The sequence below is a fragment of the Crocodylus porosus genome, unplaced genomic scaffold, assembly GCF_001723895.1.
Source record: "Crocodylus porosus isolate Cpor-Errol unplaced genomic scaffold, CroPor_comp1, whole genome shotgun sequence".
Lineage (NCBI taxonomy): Eukaryota > Metazoa > Chordata > Crocodylia > Crocodylidae > Crocodylus > Crocodylus porosus.
Window position 1 is genome coordinate 19,003,599 of NW_017728921.1, and position 16,966 is coordinate 19,020,564.

The 16,966-nt window shown below is 47.8% G+C and overlaps 2 protein-coding genes across 3 annotated transcripts in view; both read left to right on the forward strand.

Annotated features, from left to right (window-relative positions):
* The first annotated feature begins 9,061 nt into the window (after nucleotides 1-9,061).
* On the forward strand, nucleotides 9,062-13,028 carry RPLP0 (ribosomal protein lateral stalk subunit P0). The gene is made up of 8 exons (XM_019539232.1): nucleotides 9,062-9,152; nucleotides 9,522-9,627; nucleotides 10,208-10,383; nucleotides 10,486-10,573; nucleotides 10,918-11,064; nucleotides 11,417-11,602; nucleotides 12,038-12,178; nucleotides 12,807-13,028. Exons 2-8 carry the CDS (start codon nucleotides 9,574-9,576, stop codon nucleotides 12,957-12,959), a joined length of 945 nt encoding a protein of 314 aa, XP_019394777.1. The 5' UTR covers nucleotides 9,062-9,152; nucleotides 9,522-9,573; the 3' UTR covers nucleotides 12,960-13,028.
* A 389-nt stretch (nucleotides 13,029-13,417) lies between these two features.
* Nucleotides 13,418-16,966, forward strand: part of GCN1 (GCN1, eIF2 alpha kinase activator homolog) — a 69,735-nt gene continuing 66,186 nt past the window's right edge. For both annotated transcript variants that reach the window (XM_019539233.1, XM_019539234.1), the window contains exons 1-2: nucleotides 13,418-13,458; nucleotides 16,418-16,520. In XM_019539233.1, coding sequence (XP_019394778.1) covers nucleotides 13,441-13,458; nucleotides 16,418-16,520 — 121 coding nt within the window. In that variant the 5' untranslated portion in view covers nucleotides 13,418-13,440. The remainder of the gene's footprint in view (nucleotides 13,459-16,417; nucleotides 16,521-16,966) is intronic.

Genomic DNA, 16,966 nt, shown 5'->3' on the forward strand with positions numbered 1-16,966 from the left:
GGGGGGGGGAGGGGCAAGGGTATGCTCAGTGCTGCTAGACAGGCAGTAGATCCAGAGAGACGAGAAGGACCATTAAACTGGAAATAGCCTTGCTGTGTATTTCAGCAGGGAGATGCTGAGACCTGTCATGAAAGCTTGTGTGATTGTTGACAGCTGAGGTGAGCCTGAAGGCTTTGGCAAGGAGACTCCTTCCTTCAGGAGGGGGCTGAGTCAAGCTATGTGAGCGCAGTCCAGCCTTGTCAGCTCTCTGTGAGCCAAAATGCAACGCTTCCCAACAATGCGTTTGTTCCTTTGGTAACATTTCCCCTCTTTCTCTCTCTCTGGGACTTTTGAATACTGTGCAACCTGAGCAATAGCTGCACAGCAAGGGCTGTGCTGTGACCTCTGTGCTGCCCTGGCAGTGCTCAGTGGAACACACAGGATCCAGTGATCTTGGAGTGTTGGCCCAGGCAGCCGTAAAGACCCTGCAGTGATGTCCCTTCTGGTCCCATAACACTGCAGGGAATTGATGCCACTTGTTTTTCTTAAAGGGGTTGCTCTGTTTTCTAGTTTCTACCATTTTTCCCTCTCCTCAGCATGCTGGAGCAGGATGTGTGTAGAGAAACCCTTCCCTGCTCCCCCAGCCTCTGGCGGGAGTGTCACAGCCTGTATTCTGTGCTGTGCATCCTGCGCTCCCCACGATTGCGGAGGGCATATGCTCCCCAAGTTTGCTGCTCCCAGGACAAAGGAGCAGGCTGGTAGCAACTAATTATTAAGAGAGTGCAGAGAAGTGGGAGGGCTTGACCCTTCCACTCCCTGGTGTGAGTGTGGCTTGTGTGGTCAATTTGGCCTGAAGCTTGCTAAGTGAAAAGCCTCTCTGGTTCTTTTTTTCTTTCTTTTCTTTTTTTTAAAGAGGCTAGCAAAAAACAAAGAGACTTTGGATCCTTTATTTTTCTTCTCTCTGCTGTTTGCTGATCAGGCCTGTCAGCCCTCCTTGATACCTTCCTTTTCCTTGCTCTGAAACTATGTTCTACTGAGAGATGCTAGAGCAATAATCTTTTATATTGACTGTTACTGGTATAACAAGTCCCTTGGGTCTGGTGTGCGTGACACACTTGGCATTTTGCTATCAACCTGAATACTGTATCCTGTCTTTGATAAGAACTGTAGGTTTCTACACTGAGGTTTGAATTCATATCTGATTTACTTTTAATCCTCTTATACAGAAATTGGTTTTGAAGTGATTTTAAGAAAGCAACTTTTATATCTCACTGTACAATTTCAGCCAGTGCATCAGTTGTGCTGGTTTACTGTGTCTTTAACCTCAATGCTTTGTTAAACCTGACTATTAACATTAAGTATTTTCTTTTTATTGGGAGTTGGGAGGGATCTGGAATTTGTGGGGAAGGGAATGTGACTTATTTTTTTCCAGCACAAGCCAATGATCTGTGAATAGCGCTTTTTTTTTTTTTTTTTTCATGGATCACCTGGAATGATTTTTTTTTTTTTTTTTTTTTTTTGTAACCTGTAAACTGCTGTATTTGAATGACCTGCTTTTCTGCTCAAGCCTACTTTCTAGGAAGCGAATGTGAGTCTTAATTCAGTGCTCCATACTGCAGAGTGGGAGAGCTCAAAGCTTCACCTTGACAGTTTCCCTTCTCTTCAGCCATCAGCAATCAGAGTGAAGGGTGAGTCCTCCCTACGTGAGGAAAGGACAGCCTTATGGCTAAATGCATAGGACCAGGAATCAGGAGATCTGAAATCTGTTCTTGACAAGCTATATTGTTTTGGGCCTGTCGGCTAATCTCTCTGGGTTTTGATTTCCCCATCTAGAAAATGGGGACAGTGATCCCCTGTCTCATGGGGTTGTTGTGAGGCTCAGTTCATATTTGCAACAGTGCTTTTACACCCACACCCTTAGATGGAGGGTGATATAGAGAGGTAAAAAGTATTACATAAAAAACACTGCAGTGTTCTACAGTAATAGCCAAAGCAGCAGAAATAAACAGTGTTTTGTAGCGTTACTCTAGAAAGCTGGAGTGTGTTTATTATTAAGGTGTATAACATTAAGGTGGTTAGTTTTGAACTTGGAAAAGGCACAGAAAGTTTTGAGATTTGACTGTAAGAAACAAACCCTTGTTTTAATAGAGAGGTCCTCATTTCCTATTTCAAGTAACCTTCTCTCAGTGCTTCACTATCTTGCTTGAATAACTGGGACTGTTTCTCAGTGGTTTCCCATACAAGTGAGCCTCAGTTTGTGGTTGTGAAAGCAATGGGGTTTGAGGAACAAGTGGTAGAACTAAAAGATACTCCAGCTGGGCTGAACACAGCTTTTGGAAAGTTCATAAGGCAAGACACAATAAGTAAATTGTTTTCTTTTTGAAGTTAGGTTGACTTAAAATGGGGATTTCTGAGCTTTCTTTGTGGCCATGTTGCTGAAACTGGCACTTGTTCTGACCTGCCTGGGAGGGGGAATATCCTTGTGGCCAGAGCACTGGATTCGAAATCAGGAGATCAAGGTTCTGTTTCTGGCTCTGCCAGTTTTTCTGTGATGCTCTGTGTAGCCTCTCTGTGCCTCAGTTTCCCTATCTGTAAAATAGGGGTAATAATACTTAACCTACCTCACAGGGGTGTTGAGGCTCAGTTCACATTTATTTTTCTGGAGTGCTTCAAGAACCTTGGATGGAAGCTGCTACAGAAAGGGAAAGTGATGCTGCAGTATGCCATGTCAGCAAAGCAAAAAGGTTTCATACACACTTCCTTTAATAAAGGTTTAACAATCTCCCACAAACATTATTGGCTAAGTAAAAAGTTGAAAGCTTTTCCTGGGATTTAAACTGGTTTGTGCTCTTCCGTATTGGGATGCTGTGTTCATGGTTATCACCAAGTGTCATTTTCCCTTAAGATGTCTGCTGCCAGTAGGAGGGCCAGAAGTGCCCATTTTTAGTAATAATTGCAGTGCAGTTTAGAGTGGAACATTCAAGATGCTGCATGGAGCAAACTGAAAAGATCAATGTGCTAGGATTGCCCCAGGATGATTGGCAGGATCTAGCAAGTATACACCTGCTAGATGCTGATAGTGTTAGAGGGAGAACCAGCAAGTTGTAGCGATGCGCTGTTGCAGTTACTAGGACATGAGGGGGCAGGTTTTGGAGGGGGTAGGCAAGTATGTGCCTTTGGAAGGCCGCAAGATGTTGTTGTCCAGGGCTTAAACTGAATACAGCAAGGTGTACACAGTACACATCCTCTCAGAGGAGCAAAGGATCTGCATGTGGGAAGGGTTTTGGAGCTCCACACTCAAGGCAAGTTAAGCTCAGACACAGCACTGTTTCTTTGGAAGGTGTGGTTTTTTGGGGGATTTTTTAGGGTTACCATAACTTTCTCTTTAAAGGCCTTAGTGCTCTGTTTACAGCGATCTCCTAATCTGATAAACTCTTGCATTACAACCAGAGAGCTATCAGGATAGGCAGGTCTCAGTCAAATCATGTCCTGACTGGTTTAGGGGAATTTCCCCTCTGGGTCGACAGTTATCTGTTTTTTTTTCCCCCTTTGTAAACTTCTAACTCTGCTTTTTCCATTTAAAATTCCTGCAATTATGCTAATAAAATTTTTACCATTATTTTCACTTGAGTTTGTTTCAGTCCTTTTTAACCCCAAAGCTTGTGAAATGGTCCAGAGCACTGCTGGTGCGTAACTTCTCTTGCATTCCACAGTCCAGAAACCAAAATGACCTCCGGCAACAACAGAGAAAACGTGTTAGAAACTGCAAACCTGACTGCTCAGTCATATAGTTAGGGTCAGTAAAAGACATTTGTGGGCCGTGCAACAAGCAGGCATGAGTTGGACACGCATATTCTTCTCTTAGCTCCTTGCCTCAGTGGAATATACTGATCTTATTGTGTCCCGGCACTATTTAATAAACTACCTGTCCATTGGTGAGAAAGTGTACTGCACAACCATTGATCCTCAGACACTGTGACCTTGCTGACTGCAACCGCAAGTAATCCATATTTGAAACTCCTGGGTTGTACAGCAACGTCCTGTATGTGCATGTGTGCAATGTACATCTGTGCTTCTACTCATCCTGTCATTCCATGTGGCACCTTTGCTATATAGGGTGTTTGCAGGAGAAAAAAAATACACAAGGCCAAACAGAAAGCATAATCTTTGACTCAAGTAGCTCAGTCTAATGGGGCCTGTACAGTGCAATCATAGTCACACAAACAGCAGACAGAAAGGCCTAGCTTTGGGACTGGGACCTTCATGAGATATGAAGCAAATGAAAACAGGGCCTTGAATATGACCCTGCACACAATAGTATGCACAAATAGTTCAGAGAACTTGAGCTCACGGGAAAGCTGTTTTTAATAAAGAATAAATCTCCACTCCCTCTTATGGAGGTTTGAGTTAACTCCCAGTTTGCCCTAAGAGAAGCTGGTTTAATCACTTCTCCAGATCTCTGAGTAGAGGATATGAAGAAAATGAAGTGGCCTTTATAGATCTGCAATCTGAGCTAAGTTATTAAAATTCCCAAGTCAGAATCACAGTGTACCAGCAGCTTCTGGGTGGCAGGCAATAGCCCAGACACAATAATGCCTACGATTAAAATGCTCCCAAGCTGGTTAATCTTTGACTGTTGACACAGTGTGCATTATATGTAGGAAATCCAAAGGTTTTCTGTAAGTGTTTAAAGTCCATGAGTTAGAACTTACAACTACATGGAAGGCAGAGTGCAGTTTTTTGAGTACCAGTACGTGACCCTGTTCATACGCTATTTTCTCATTAAATGTGTGGCTTAATATACTGCTGTTTTGGTTTAGCATAGCCTCAGACCACAAACCACGCAGCTTGTTCCTGTTGGCATGTGTGTCTGGACTCTGGGTTATGAAATAAGAAGGTTTCTTCTTTTTTTTTAAATGTACAAAAAATGCCAGCTTCTCCATTTATTTATTTATTTGCACTACCTATTTCCTCCTGGCCTAGGATTCTAGGTGGAGAGATTACTACACTGTGTTGTATTTAATATAGAGGGTTGCAAACTCCATCATACAAGCAGTCTGAGTAGGAGCAACCTTTTTGGTCAGAGAGAAATTTGCATTTAGTCTTCTATTTTCCATTTGTTTCTTGGCTTCCCTGATGCCACTGCCCATGGGAGAGGCACTACAGCTGTTATGAGGTGAATGTTGTGACATGAATGTTGTGTACCTGCTCCCTGTAGGTACTTGATTAAGACTCACCAGTTCTTCTCACAGGCACAAAACAAAAGATTACTATAGACTGCCAGTGATCTACTGTAAATCACAAATAGTTTTTAGTAACACTTTCTCCTTTTCTGACTGTGTTTCCACTTCCAAGTACAGTGTTCCCTTCATCCTATCAAGGGTGAGCTATGCAGCTCCCTGCTCTGGGTCCTGTAGAAGTACTGACTCCTGCAGAAGTAACTTGAGTCCTGAGTACTGACCCTTGGTGGAACCACTCAAGCTGAAGAACTGGGCTGTCCTTGTCTACTTTTATGTTGCTGCCTGAGTGAGGGCTGCAAAGAAAAGGGGTGTTAGCATCAGCTGGGCCTTCCACAAAGGCAGGAAGTTCCAAGCTACCCTCCAGTTTTTGCAGAAAGCTAACTGTACTGACAGTGGCATGAGATGAACTTTTCACTGGTATCCAACCATCTTCTCTGAGCCCGTTTGCAGGAAGCATCTGAGTGACTCTTTTCAAGGCATACGTAATACAGTGGATATTGTAGGATAAATCCAGGGATGTTCCTTTTCTCATAGACTGCCTGGTAGGTGGGTTATGGCTTCCTGTACATAGTGCAGAGTCTATGGAAGGGGCATGGCTAGCTGGGCTGCAATACTACTTATAAGGAGGTTGGGAGTTAGAATGAATTAAAAACGGTATGAATCAAGAGTGTAATATTGTTACAAAAACTGCCAACAGCATACTAAGTAATCTTAACTGGAGTATCATTCTTCCACTCTTCAGCATTGGTGAGGTCTCACTTGCCAAGTACTGTGTCCAGTTTTGGGCACCACATTTTAAGAAAGATATGGACAAATTGGACAGAGTTCAGAGGAGAGCAACAGAAATTATTAGAGGTCTAAAAAATGTAGCATAAGGAAATCTTGGAAGAATTGGGATTATTTAGTTCAGAGAAGATTGAGGAGGGATTTCAAATATGAAAAGAACTGTTAAGCACAAATGTGCTTAAATTGCAACAGAGGGGATAAAGGAAGAACTTTCTAACTGACTCTGCTCAAGCCCTGGATGGAGCAGGTGGCCCAGGGAGAACCTCCATCATTGGTGCAGGTTAGACAGATGTTTTTTGTGGGATGGTTCAGATGGGAATGAATGACCTTTCCTTGGGCAGGGAGTGGTGAAGATGTCCTCTTGAAGCCGCTGGGAGCACAACTTTTGTATGATTCTATGGAGGTCAGTGAATACGGATCCCAGAGAAAACACCCTTAGATTTGTAGTGAAAGGAGTGTCCCAGTGATGGCTCTCTCCTGACACTGAGAGGATTGCAAGCCCAGTGCCCCCTTTCCTTGTGATAAGGGGGGAGGAGGGGAGGGAGCCTGGAGCTTTGGGGAAAGCCTGGTCTCATCACTCCCTCTACAGTCCATTGACAGAACTGCTGAGTTGGACAGAAGCATTAGGAGAAGGTTTGAAGGGTCTTCCTCTTCCCCTTGGAGCTACTAGCCCCTCACTGGGCTGGGTCTCATGGCATAATCCTCACTTTGATTCTCACACAGCATTTAGAAAGAGGTACATGTCTGGCAAGGGGGAGACTTGTGTAACTAACAGATCCTATAGAAAGCATTTTTGAAGTCACAGGGTCTGATTTCTGAGATTGTTTCAATCCTGAAGCTCATACTTTAGCTGCTGGAGGTGAATATGCATGGTTCACCGTGTGCCTTCTGCATGGCCCATTAGGAAGTAATGAGCCATCTCCTGTGCAGACATGTAAGAACTTTGACTTTCTTGTAAGATTTGATTTGTCCCAATTGCTTTGGCCAAGGTATATGCCCTTCCCTCGTTCTCCCTACGAGGAACTCATTGGCACTGCTTATAATGATGCCATGACTTTATTACACTGAAGTACTATGGAATCCTCTGGGCTGAAAGAAGCCTAAGGCCTTGTCTACATGGAAAATTCAACGGTGCATTGTAAATGAGTTTTTTAAATCAGTGCATGCCTCTGCCCTTGTGCTTCTTGGGGTTAAGAGCAGCATATTTGGGTTTGGATTAAACCACTTCCTTATTGATCTGAAGCTAAACCTGAGCAGCCAGTCAGCCTTTGGCACAGGGTTAAAGATGCCATCTCTAGGTAAACTTACACAACTCTCTGGTGCAAATGAGCCCTTTGAGAATGGGAAATGTCAAGGGCTCCCTGTAAAATTGGCTCTATTGCCTGGTGCTTGTGACCAAATGGAATCTCGGTCCAGCTTGGGAGGCTGATTGGAACCACCAGGAACATCCCCTCGAAGAGAAACAGCAAATAAAAACTCTGCATTCCTGGCTGAGCTGCTCTTTTGTTAAAGCATATAATGGGTTTATTTTCTAATCAAGCCAAGCTGCAACAAACCAGAGAGAGTACTGTACCATGAGCAGTTCCTCTACTGAACCAACATTCATCTGATCAAATCATTAGATATGCCTCAGTTGTTGGGTTTAATAGAGTAAGAACAACAGAGCACTGAGGAAGGATCACCATCCTCCTGCTATGCAGGATGTCTTTGCCTCCCTACACCTACCTCCTACAAATCATAAAGGTCTTCTCTGCCTTAACGTGCATGTTTTATCCTGTGGGTAGGTTCTAGTGCAGTGGTTCCCAAACTCTGATAGATTGCACACCAATTTAAAATGATACAAATGTAAGTACCACAAGCAAATTTTTGTCATATAAAGGAATTATAATGAATGTTAACTTGTACCACTGACAGGTTGTCTGCATACCACTGGTGGTACCTGTACCACAGATTGGGAACCACTGTTCTAGTGCATTCCTTAAATGGTTGGTTTCCATGTAGGAGGCTGGACAGTGGAGATCCAGAAGCACCTGGAAAGTTACTGTCCTACTGCAAGGCTTGGATCCTTGGGTGTGTGAGCTCAGCTCCTGGCTTTGCCCCTGATTTGTGGTTTGGCCTTGAACAAGTTTATCCACGTGGTCACAACCGTGGGTCTAATTCTGGTCTCACGCTAGGCTTATGCTAACATTAACTCTATTCACAGCATGGCAGTAGAGCATCTCCTGGATTATGCTAGTGTAAAGAGAGATCGGGATCAAACACCATTGGAAAATCAAAGCACTACCAGTGGTATGCAGACAGTCATTCATGTACACACAGGAATAAACAGTGGGCTTCTCCCTGGCAGGCACGCTGTGTGCAATAACTGGGATCTATGTTGTTTGTCAGAACACAAGTCATTTTGCAGCTATGCTGAGCCTCATCGTTGGAAGAAGAGTCTTGCTCTTAAAACAGTCTGATCACAAACAATTCTCAGGTTCCTGCTGGGTGGTGGCCGTCCAGCCATTGTGGCTTGGTGTCTCACCACTCTGCCCATTTCCATGCAGATCACCCTATTGCTCGCTAAGAACTGTTCCTTCCTCTCAGACCACAGGCGGTTCCTGGCAAGAGGAGCTGGAGTGTGTGCAAGTGCTGAGCCCTCCAGCCAAACCCTGTGGATCTGCCCTTGGTGGACTCGGGCAGGGGCCTATGCTGCTCCCACCTGCTGTGCCCCATTCAAGGGGAGCCTATGGGCACAGTGCCCTGTCTTGCTAGGGTGCCTTGCGTGTTCCCTGCTGTATCAGGGCTGCTACAGGGCGACTCCCCGGTGGGCACCGGCCCCGGGGTCGGGTGTGACAGGGACCGTGAAGAGGTGACGGTGCTCTGGCGCCTCTGAGGGTCCTCCCCAGCAGGGGGCGCACTAGCTGTAGGCGTCGCCCCGTCCGCCGTTGCGGCTCCTTTAAAAGCCGGTGCTTTCCTTACGAGCGACAAGCCTTCTGCCCAATAGCAGGGGCGAGCCCGACTCGTCCCGTTATCGACACCCGTCGTGGCCAATGGACGGGGAGGCGCCCCGGCCTTTGCTGGCCGTCGCCGATTGGCTGAGACTCAGCATATAAAAGGAGGAGGAGGGGCCACTGCCTTCTCTTTCTTTCCGTAGCTCGCGTGGAGGTGGGAGCGTAGAGCGGTGGCGCTGGGTCTGGGTGGGGGCGGCCACACCCGCGTGCTCTGGGCCTGGCCGGGCAGCATGGGCGGCGGAGGGGTCCACCCCCACACGCGGGGCAGAGGTGGGCCTGGCAGGGCGAGCGCGGGAGTCCCAGGGGCTCTGGCCGAGGCTGGCTCCGCTCCGGGCCCCAGGGGTGGGGAGGCCCCCGCTCCCCCGCACGGCTCTTTCCCCTCCCCCAGCCCTTCTCCTCGCAGACTTTACTGCGGGGGGAGTGAGTGCGCGCATGCGCGGCGCGGGCTGTGCTGGGCCCCGGCCCGGCGATGCTCGTGTGCCCGGGGCAAGCACTGAGTGTGGGCTGGTGCTGTCTCCCACAGGCCTCGCCTCGTCTTTAAACCGTCCGCGGCAATCCTTGGCAGCACCGGCGCGATGCCCAGGGAAGACCGAGCCACGTGGAAGTCCAACTATTTCCTGAAAATCATCGTAAGTGCCCGACAGTCGCTGGCTGCGCGTGGGGCTGGGCGCCGAGGCCCCGCATGTGGCCGAGCGGCAGTGCCGCAGGCCCTGCTCCAGCCGATGTGGATCTGACCCCCATCTCGTAAAGCTGCTCTGCCAGCTGGGTACACGCGGCAGTTGGTCTCCTGGGGGACTTGGCCGACACTGCTGTGTGGAGCAGTCACTGGGGTCAAGCTGCACAGCTGTAGGAAGCTGCGCAGGGTTCCTAGGAAAAAAGTACCTGCATTGAGGGGGAAAGTCCAGCTCGTGTGTAAGAAAAATGCTGCACAGGAGCCCTGTCCACACCACCTGCTTTCCACCTGAGCGCAGTTTGTGTGGTGTGGCGTGCTCTGAAAGATGTGACTAATGGCAGCTGCAGCTCCTCGCTAGAACCATACATGCAACAAGGGTAACGTCATCCAGGTGTCATTTCTTCATGGAGTTAAAACAGCCTTCACTAATATACAACCGCAACCACAAACTTCACGTGTGCTTTATCTGGGCCATGTCATTGTTCAGCAGCTTGGTTTGGATATCTTTGCCTAACTTGCTTCTGTTCTCTCTGTAGCAACTACTGGATGATTATCCAAAATGCTTCATTGTGGGAGCAGACAACGTTGGATCCAAACAGATGCAGCAGATCCGCATGTCCCTGCGTGGGAAGGCTGTTGTGCTGATGGGGAAGAACACCATGATGCGCAAAGCTATCCGGGGTCACCTGGAGAACAACCCTGCTCTGGAAAAGTGAGTAAAACTGTCCTGTTCCACACCTAGTTTCTGCTTCCCAGGCAAGAAGTTTGTTGGAAAGAGTGAAACTGAACAAGTGTCTTTTTGTGTCTCCTTCAGGTTGCTGCCTCACATCCGTGGAAATGTGGGCTTTGTATTCACCAAGGAGGATCTGACTGAGATCCGGGACATGCTGTTGGCTAACAAGGTAAAGGCGGAGGGTGTTGCAGCAACTCCCTTGTAGCACCCCTAGTAAACCCCCTTGTAGCAGCCCTGGAGGTCTTGGGTCTGACCGGAGCTCAATATGGGATGTTCATAATGCATCTTAGTTTAGAAAGCAGGAAGGGACAGACTCTTTGCCTTTTGGGGTCTGCTTCTGGCTTTGCTGCTAGATACCTAAAACTCAGGTAGAGTCAGTTATTTTTGTCTCCGTTTGTCTTGTATATAATTGGGCAACGTTGGTCTCTGAAAAGCTGTGTGAGGAGTTAATACGCTGCAGTTCTTTCTGAGATGAGCATTATTTTGCTTTTTGTCCCTGTTTCCTGGTTCTAGGTGCCAGCGGCAGCTCGCGCCGGTGCCATTGCCCCCTGTGATGTCACTGTGCCAGCTCAGAACACTGGTCTGGGTCCCGAGAAGACCTCCTTCTTCCAGGCTCTGGGCATCACCACAAAGATCTCCAGGGGTACCATTGAAATCCTGGTGAGTGCAAAGCAGTGTTTAGTGGCTGCTAGCAAACAGGGTCCAGCTTGTCTGTGGTGAGGTGCGAGGGTCTTGCACAGCACAGATGTGTACACCAGAGCATTTCACACAGGAAGCACACCTGGTTTGCCAGGCTAGTGCTAAATGGTTTTTTTTTAAAAACGCGCCATTTGCTGCACAGGTTGCTGCTATTTTTATAGACCACAGCCGAGCACTGAGCTTGTTTTTCTTTCAGCATTCTTGGTGCAAGTCCTTCAGTCCCACTTGTAGCCTTCAGTGCTGTGTACTTGAACTGTTATCTCTGTGTCTGGTTTTCCCTGCAGCTGGCTGCTTACTTTTCCTTGTTCCTCAGAGCGACGTGCAGCTGATCAAGACTGGAGACAAAGTGGGTGCCAGTGAAGCCACCTTGCTGAACATGTTGAACATCTCCCCGTTCTCCTTTGGGCTGGTTATCCAGCAGGTGTTTGACAATGGCAGCATTTACAATCCAGAAGTGCTGGACATCACTGAGGAGACTCTGCATAACCGCTTCCTGGAAGTAAGAGCTGCTTTCCTGTGCTGCATGCCATGCTTGATCTAGTCCTCAGAGAGCACAGGAGTAGCCACTAGGATATCTCATCTAAAGCTGGACTGGGCAGGTCTGTCTTTTCCTGTTGGAACAAGTATCATCCAAAAGTGAACGGCTCCCAGTCCTGAATAACCAGGGCAGTCTCATTGTTTGGGACTGTATTCTTGCATCTCCTTGGAGTTTGTGCAACAAACAAAGAAAAACAAGAATTGCCCAGAAAAGATGACAGGAGTTGAGATGAGTTTCTTCCAGGAGGGATGCTGTGTTCTGCCACTATTTGCTCTCCTTGTGCTACATGTAAAATGCAGAGGAAACAGAGAACACACGCTTGGAAATGGGTTTGGGGTTCTGACTACCTTTTTTGGAATGCTTAGAAACATGAGGTCTTCTTTTCCCCTTCCTCAGGGTGTTCGTAATGTTGCAAGCGTTTGTCTGCAAATTGGCTACCCAACCATTGCTTCTGTGCCCCATTCTATCATCAATGGGTACAAGCGGGTCCTAGCTGTGGCTGTGGAGACTGACTACACCTTCCCACTGGCTGAAAAGGTAAAGTCTCAGACCATCTTGCTGACCAAAAACTTGCTTGTAAAGGCACAAACACAAAATGGTCTTGAAGAGAGGTGGTCTGAGAGCTGTAAGGCATAGACAGACAAAGCTGTATGAGAGAGATCTGCGCTGAATAAGACAACTACTAACACCATAGAATTAATATTAATGGAATGACTATGTGACTGGTGGGGTGCAAGGTGTGAGGTCTACATTGCCCCAGGGGAAGTCTGGGGGGATGGGAATTCCCTGCCCCTTGGCCCCCCAGCACTAGGCATGGCTTTCTCACAAGGAGGATAGGGAATGTGCTTCCAAAGAGCTGCTCTAATGCTTGTCCTCCTTTTCTTCTCATCCTGGTAAGTCACCATCATGGCCTTTTGTCTTAAGTTCACTAATAAGACACGGCTCTCTAAATGAAATGCATCTTTTGAGGTCCTGGCAGTGTTGGCATAGCCTCTCAGCGTGCAGTGTGGGCTATCCTGACTTTAATCCCTCTGGAACCTCAACCTGTGTCCTTTCTAGGTAGTCCTGCTGGTAGGTAGGTACTGCCAGCCTCTAGGAAGGGGGTCTGGTCAGTCACAATTTAATCGATTCACTTCCTGAAGCAATGTGCTTGATTCTCTTTCAGGTGAAGGCGTTCCTGGCTGATCCCTCTGCCTTTGTGGCTGCTGCCCCTGTGGCAGCTGAAGTGGCTGCTCCTGCTGCTGCTCCAGCCAAAGAAGAAGTGAAGGAGGAATCGGAGGAGTCTGATGAAGACATGGGATTCGGTCTGTTTGACTGAATCCTGCCAGTCCTGGCTCTTGCCACCTGCCCATTTAAGTTCAGAAATAAAGTGCTGATTTCCACCTCTTGCTGGTTTTGGTCTCTGCAGACTTGGGGGCAGAACACAGGTTTTTCAAAGAGTCAGAGCTTAGGGTGGATCCGGTCCCGAGGCCCGTGCAGGGGAAGGGGGGGGCAGGACATGTGCCCGTTGCGCTGAGGCGGCCTGGCTGCCTGCCGCCGCTGCGGCCGGGCCCTCAGCGGAGCTCCGTGGACGCTGGAGACGGGCCGCGCCAGCGGAGGTGGGGGCGGCTGTTCAGCCCTGGCGTGGCGGAGCCTGCTGGGCCCCGCCCCCTGAGCGTTCTGCGGCTGCGCGGTTGGTACCAGTCGTGCTGGAGGGGGTGCCCCTCCCGTTTCTAAGCGGACGAGCCCCGCCCCTGCCGGGCTGTCAGCACATGACCAGGACGCGAAGCTGCTAGTGCTTCCGGGTCGTAGCCGGCGCGATGGCTGCTGACACGCAGGTGAGCTCGGGCGCAGGGCCCGGTCCGACTGCGGCGTCACGTCGCGCCCCCTCGCCCCGGGCGGCTGCTTGTGGGGCATAGCCTACCTCCTGGGCTGGCTCCTTCGCCCGGTGCCGGCGGGGCTGCCCCACGCGGCACCCGCCCCGGCCAGTGGGAGGGTGGCGACTGCTGCGGCCTCCGCCCTCCCCCTTGGAAGCTGCGGGAGCGGCCGAGGCCCCGAGCCGCCTCGGCCACGGTCGCGATCGGGGCGGGGCGGAGGGTGGGGGTTGGTTCCAGGTAAAAGTGACCTGAAACGCAGCTGCGGAGAGCCGTATTCTCACTGCGGCGGCTCTGGGCGGCGCGTGTCGTGCGTGCGCCTTGCTGGGTTCCTGCTTTAGCTGCCTCCTGGGTGGAGCCAGAGCCCCACAGCTGAACCTCAAGCCCTGGCACTACTTGACACTAGGAAGGTCCCCATTATCCTACCTTCCCCATGGTTTAGCTTTGGCATCAGGGCGGTTCCTGCATCATTGTTGATCTTTAAGGCAGTGGGAGCTGCAGAAGAGTCGGACCTGAAGCTCCTGCCTGGTTTGGCCTGTGCAAGGTTTTCTCGTAGTTTTGTTCTAAGCAGGCTGCTCAGGCCCTGCCTGCCTCTGGCTTGATGCATTTATATGTGTTTGTTTACATCATACCATGGTTGTTTCCATGTATAATATGTCTACCTGTGTCTGTGTATAAATGCTAATAAAGAGAACAGCTAGTGGTGTACAAGGCCAAGTATAATGACTCCTCCTCATCTTCATATGGGAGGAGTTGTTCATACCAGGAACATTGTGGGCACTGTTGGAATATAAAATACACTGATAATGGTTCTGGCAGCCTGGAAATTGAAGCATGTTTCATTTTACGTATGTCTCATCCAGCATATGGTCAGTCACTAGAGGACCTGCCAAGTATTCCAGTTTTGCCTCTAATGGCGGCAGGTTTTTGTAACAGAAAAATCTCTGGTGTTCATACTTTAACTGACAGGCCAAAGAGTTGTTGCAGATTATTGTTCCTATCTCACTGCTAAATCCTCCTCTGGGTCATGCTGCCCAGAAGACTTTTCTTGCTTTCTCTCAGTTCTTAGAGAGGTCCCAGGATTTAGGATGCTTGGGTTGGAGAAAAGCCAGCATCTGGGTGGTCCAGATAGCTTTTTTTTAAGAATGAAGTATGCACACAAACAGAGAAGAACTTTATCAATAACTCTGGATTAAGGTGAGTGGAGGCACTTCATGCTTCTGGGGATTCAGCTAGGCTTTCTATGCCCTCCATGTCTGTACCCACTGGCCATGTCTAGATGGGCACATCTGTGCGGTATGTGGTGGCACAGATGCATAGATCCAGCTGTTCTCTGCACTGCAAGGTAGAAGCATAGGGAGCGGGGGAGGTTGACACTGGGAGATCCCAAGGTTAAAAAACCTACGCAAAAAAAAGTGGAGCAGCGCATGCGGGGGCAGCGTGCACCGGGGACAGGTAACAGCAGCACAAGGTGTGTCGCTGCTTTTTGTCCCTGGGGAAACAAATATCCATGCTTATATGGATGTGGGTATTGTGGTCAGACTGATGGAGCTCCATTTTTAGGGAATAGAATAGTATTCTATAAAGTCCATATAGAGGAGGTATTGCCCAGGAATATGGTTTGGTTGTTACATACTCCCATCTAACAGGCATTTTGGGTGCTGGCTCAAGTCACTTCCCCCTGTGTTTTCAAGGTACATGGTGTATGGAGAATATTGCAGTTCTGAAGTGGGAATGCTGAGCATGGGGCAGTTTCAGGGCTGAGCCTTAAACTTTAGGCCGTTCCCACACATCTGTTGTTACAGGTGGTCTCTAGATGCAGAGCACTGGCCCTTATGTCAGTTGTTTCCACCTGAGTTGCGCTGCCCTGCTCTGGGCCCAGACCAGATTTTCTTCAGATGCTTTTTACAAAACATAATTTAAAAAATGCTTTATTTAAAGTATCAGTAAAATGAACTTATTGTCGGAATCTAATCATCTTTCCGCAGCCTTTTCAGCCTAAGCATCCCAGCATTGTGCTAGTACGTGGAAGCTGGAAAATGACCCCACTGATGCACAGTCATTATATGGAATTGACTAGTTCCATGGCTGAAGAAACATTAAGGGTAGAAACTAAATTAGATTCTCAAGTTCTTTGTTTCAGTAATTTTCTATAGAAAATATGATGCTCCCTTAACGTGACACAGTCCTAAATTGAAGCCTCTGACTCTTACACATTTCATGAAGCATGGAGGTCATGTCCAAGAAGAAATAAAGATAAGCCTTTCAGTTTACTGGTAGTATGAAATCATGACTGAAACCCTTAAGCTATGCAATTAAACCTGAACTAAATACTGTAGCCAGTCAGAACATCCCTTTTCAGTAAATGAGCATGATTTTGTGGACAAGATGCTACTGAACTGCAGGAATTCTGCATTCTCTTGTAGCACAATTTTTCAGCCTTGAGAGGTCACATTCTAGGCAACTGATTTTGTTTGTTCCCTGGATGCCCAAATGAAATGCACTGCTTTGTGAATATACACTCTGTCTTCTGTATAAAAAGATAACTACAGTCTAGTGTCAACCTGTCACTGACAATCTGCTCTGCCACGTAGGTGGGTCAGCAACCAGGGAGCACTCATCATGCTGCATACATGAAAAGGATTTTGTGCTGTTGAGTCCAGGCTGAATCCTTCACCTTACACTGTGGCAGACAAGTATTTTGCACCATGGGTACACAGTGCACAGTTTGAGTAGTCAAAACCACAATAGTTTGAATTGCCAATTTGTGCCACCTTTGCCCAGCACTCCTCCTACTTTGTCCCATCTCTGGGTGTCTGTTTGTCCTCATCAATACAAGGACTGTATGGTGACAAGCATGTCTGATGAATTATTCTGTGTGTGTGTGTGTGTGTGTGTGTGTGTGTGTGTGGCTGTTTTTCAGGTTTCTGATACACTGAAGCGATTTGCGGTAAAAGTCACCACAGCCAGTGTGAAGGAGCGAAGAGAGATCCTCAATGAACTGGGAAGATGTGTCACTGGGAAAGGTATTTGTGTTTCATTGTGAAAGCATTTTGATGCTGCTGCTTTTGCAAAGAGTGCAGAATGGGGTCCTGTATATGCTGAAGCATTGTAGTTAAAAAGACCTTTGGAATACATAGGCTGTATTTCTAAGGCACTGGAACTGTTGGCACTGGACCATGTGCTTTCTCATTGCCCTCAATTCTAGCAGTAAGATGCATGTGTAAAACAATATATGTTGTTACTGTGCTTTGTGCTTTCTCTAAGCCATGCCTGGAGCTTGGTGTTTCTAGTGTTGCAAATTTTGCTTATCTCTTTTATTAGTATACTCTTTCCTGTCCTGTCTTTCACCTCTTTATGATCTTCTACATCTCTGTCCTTGGCAATTCTTAACTGATACATATTTAGGATAAGTTATAGTAGTTTCATAGTTTCTAGGGTCGGAAGGGACCTGAGCAGATCATCTAGTCCG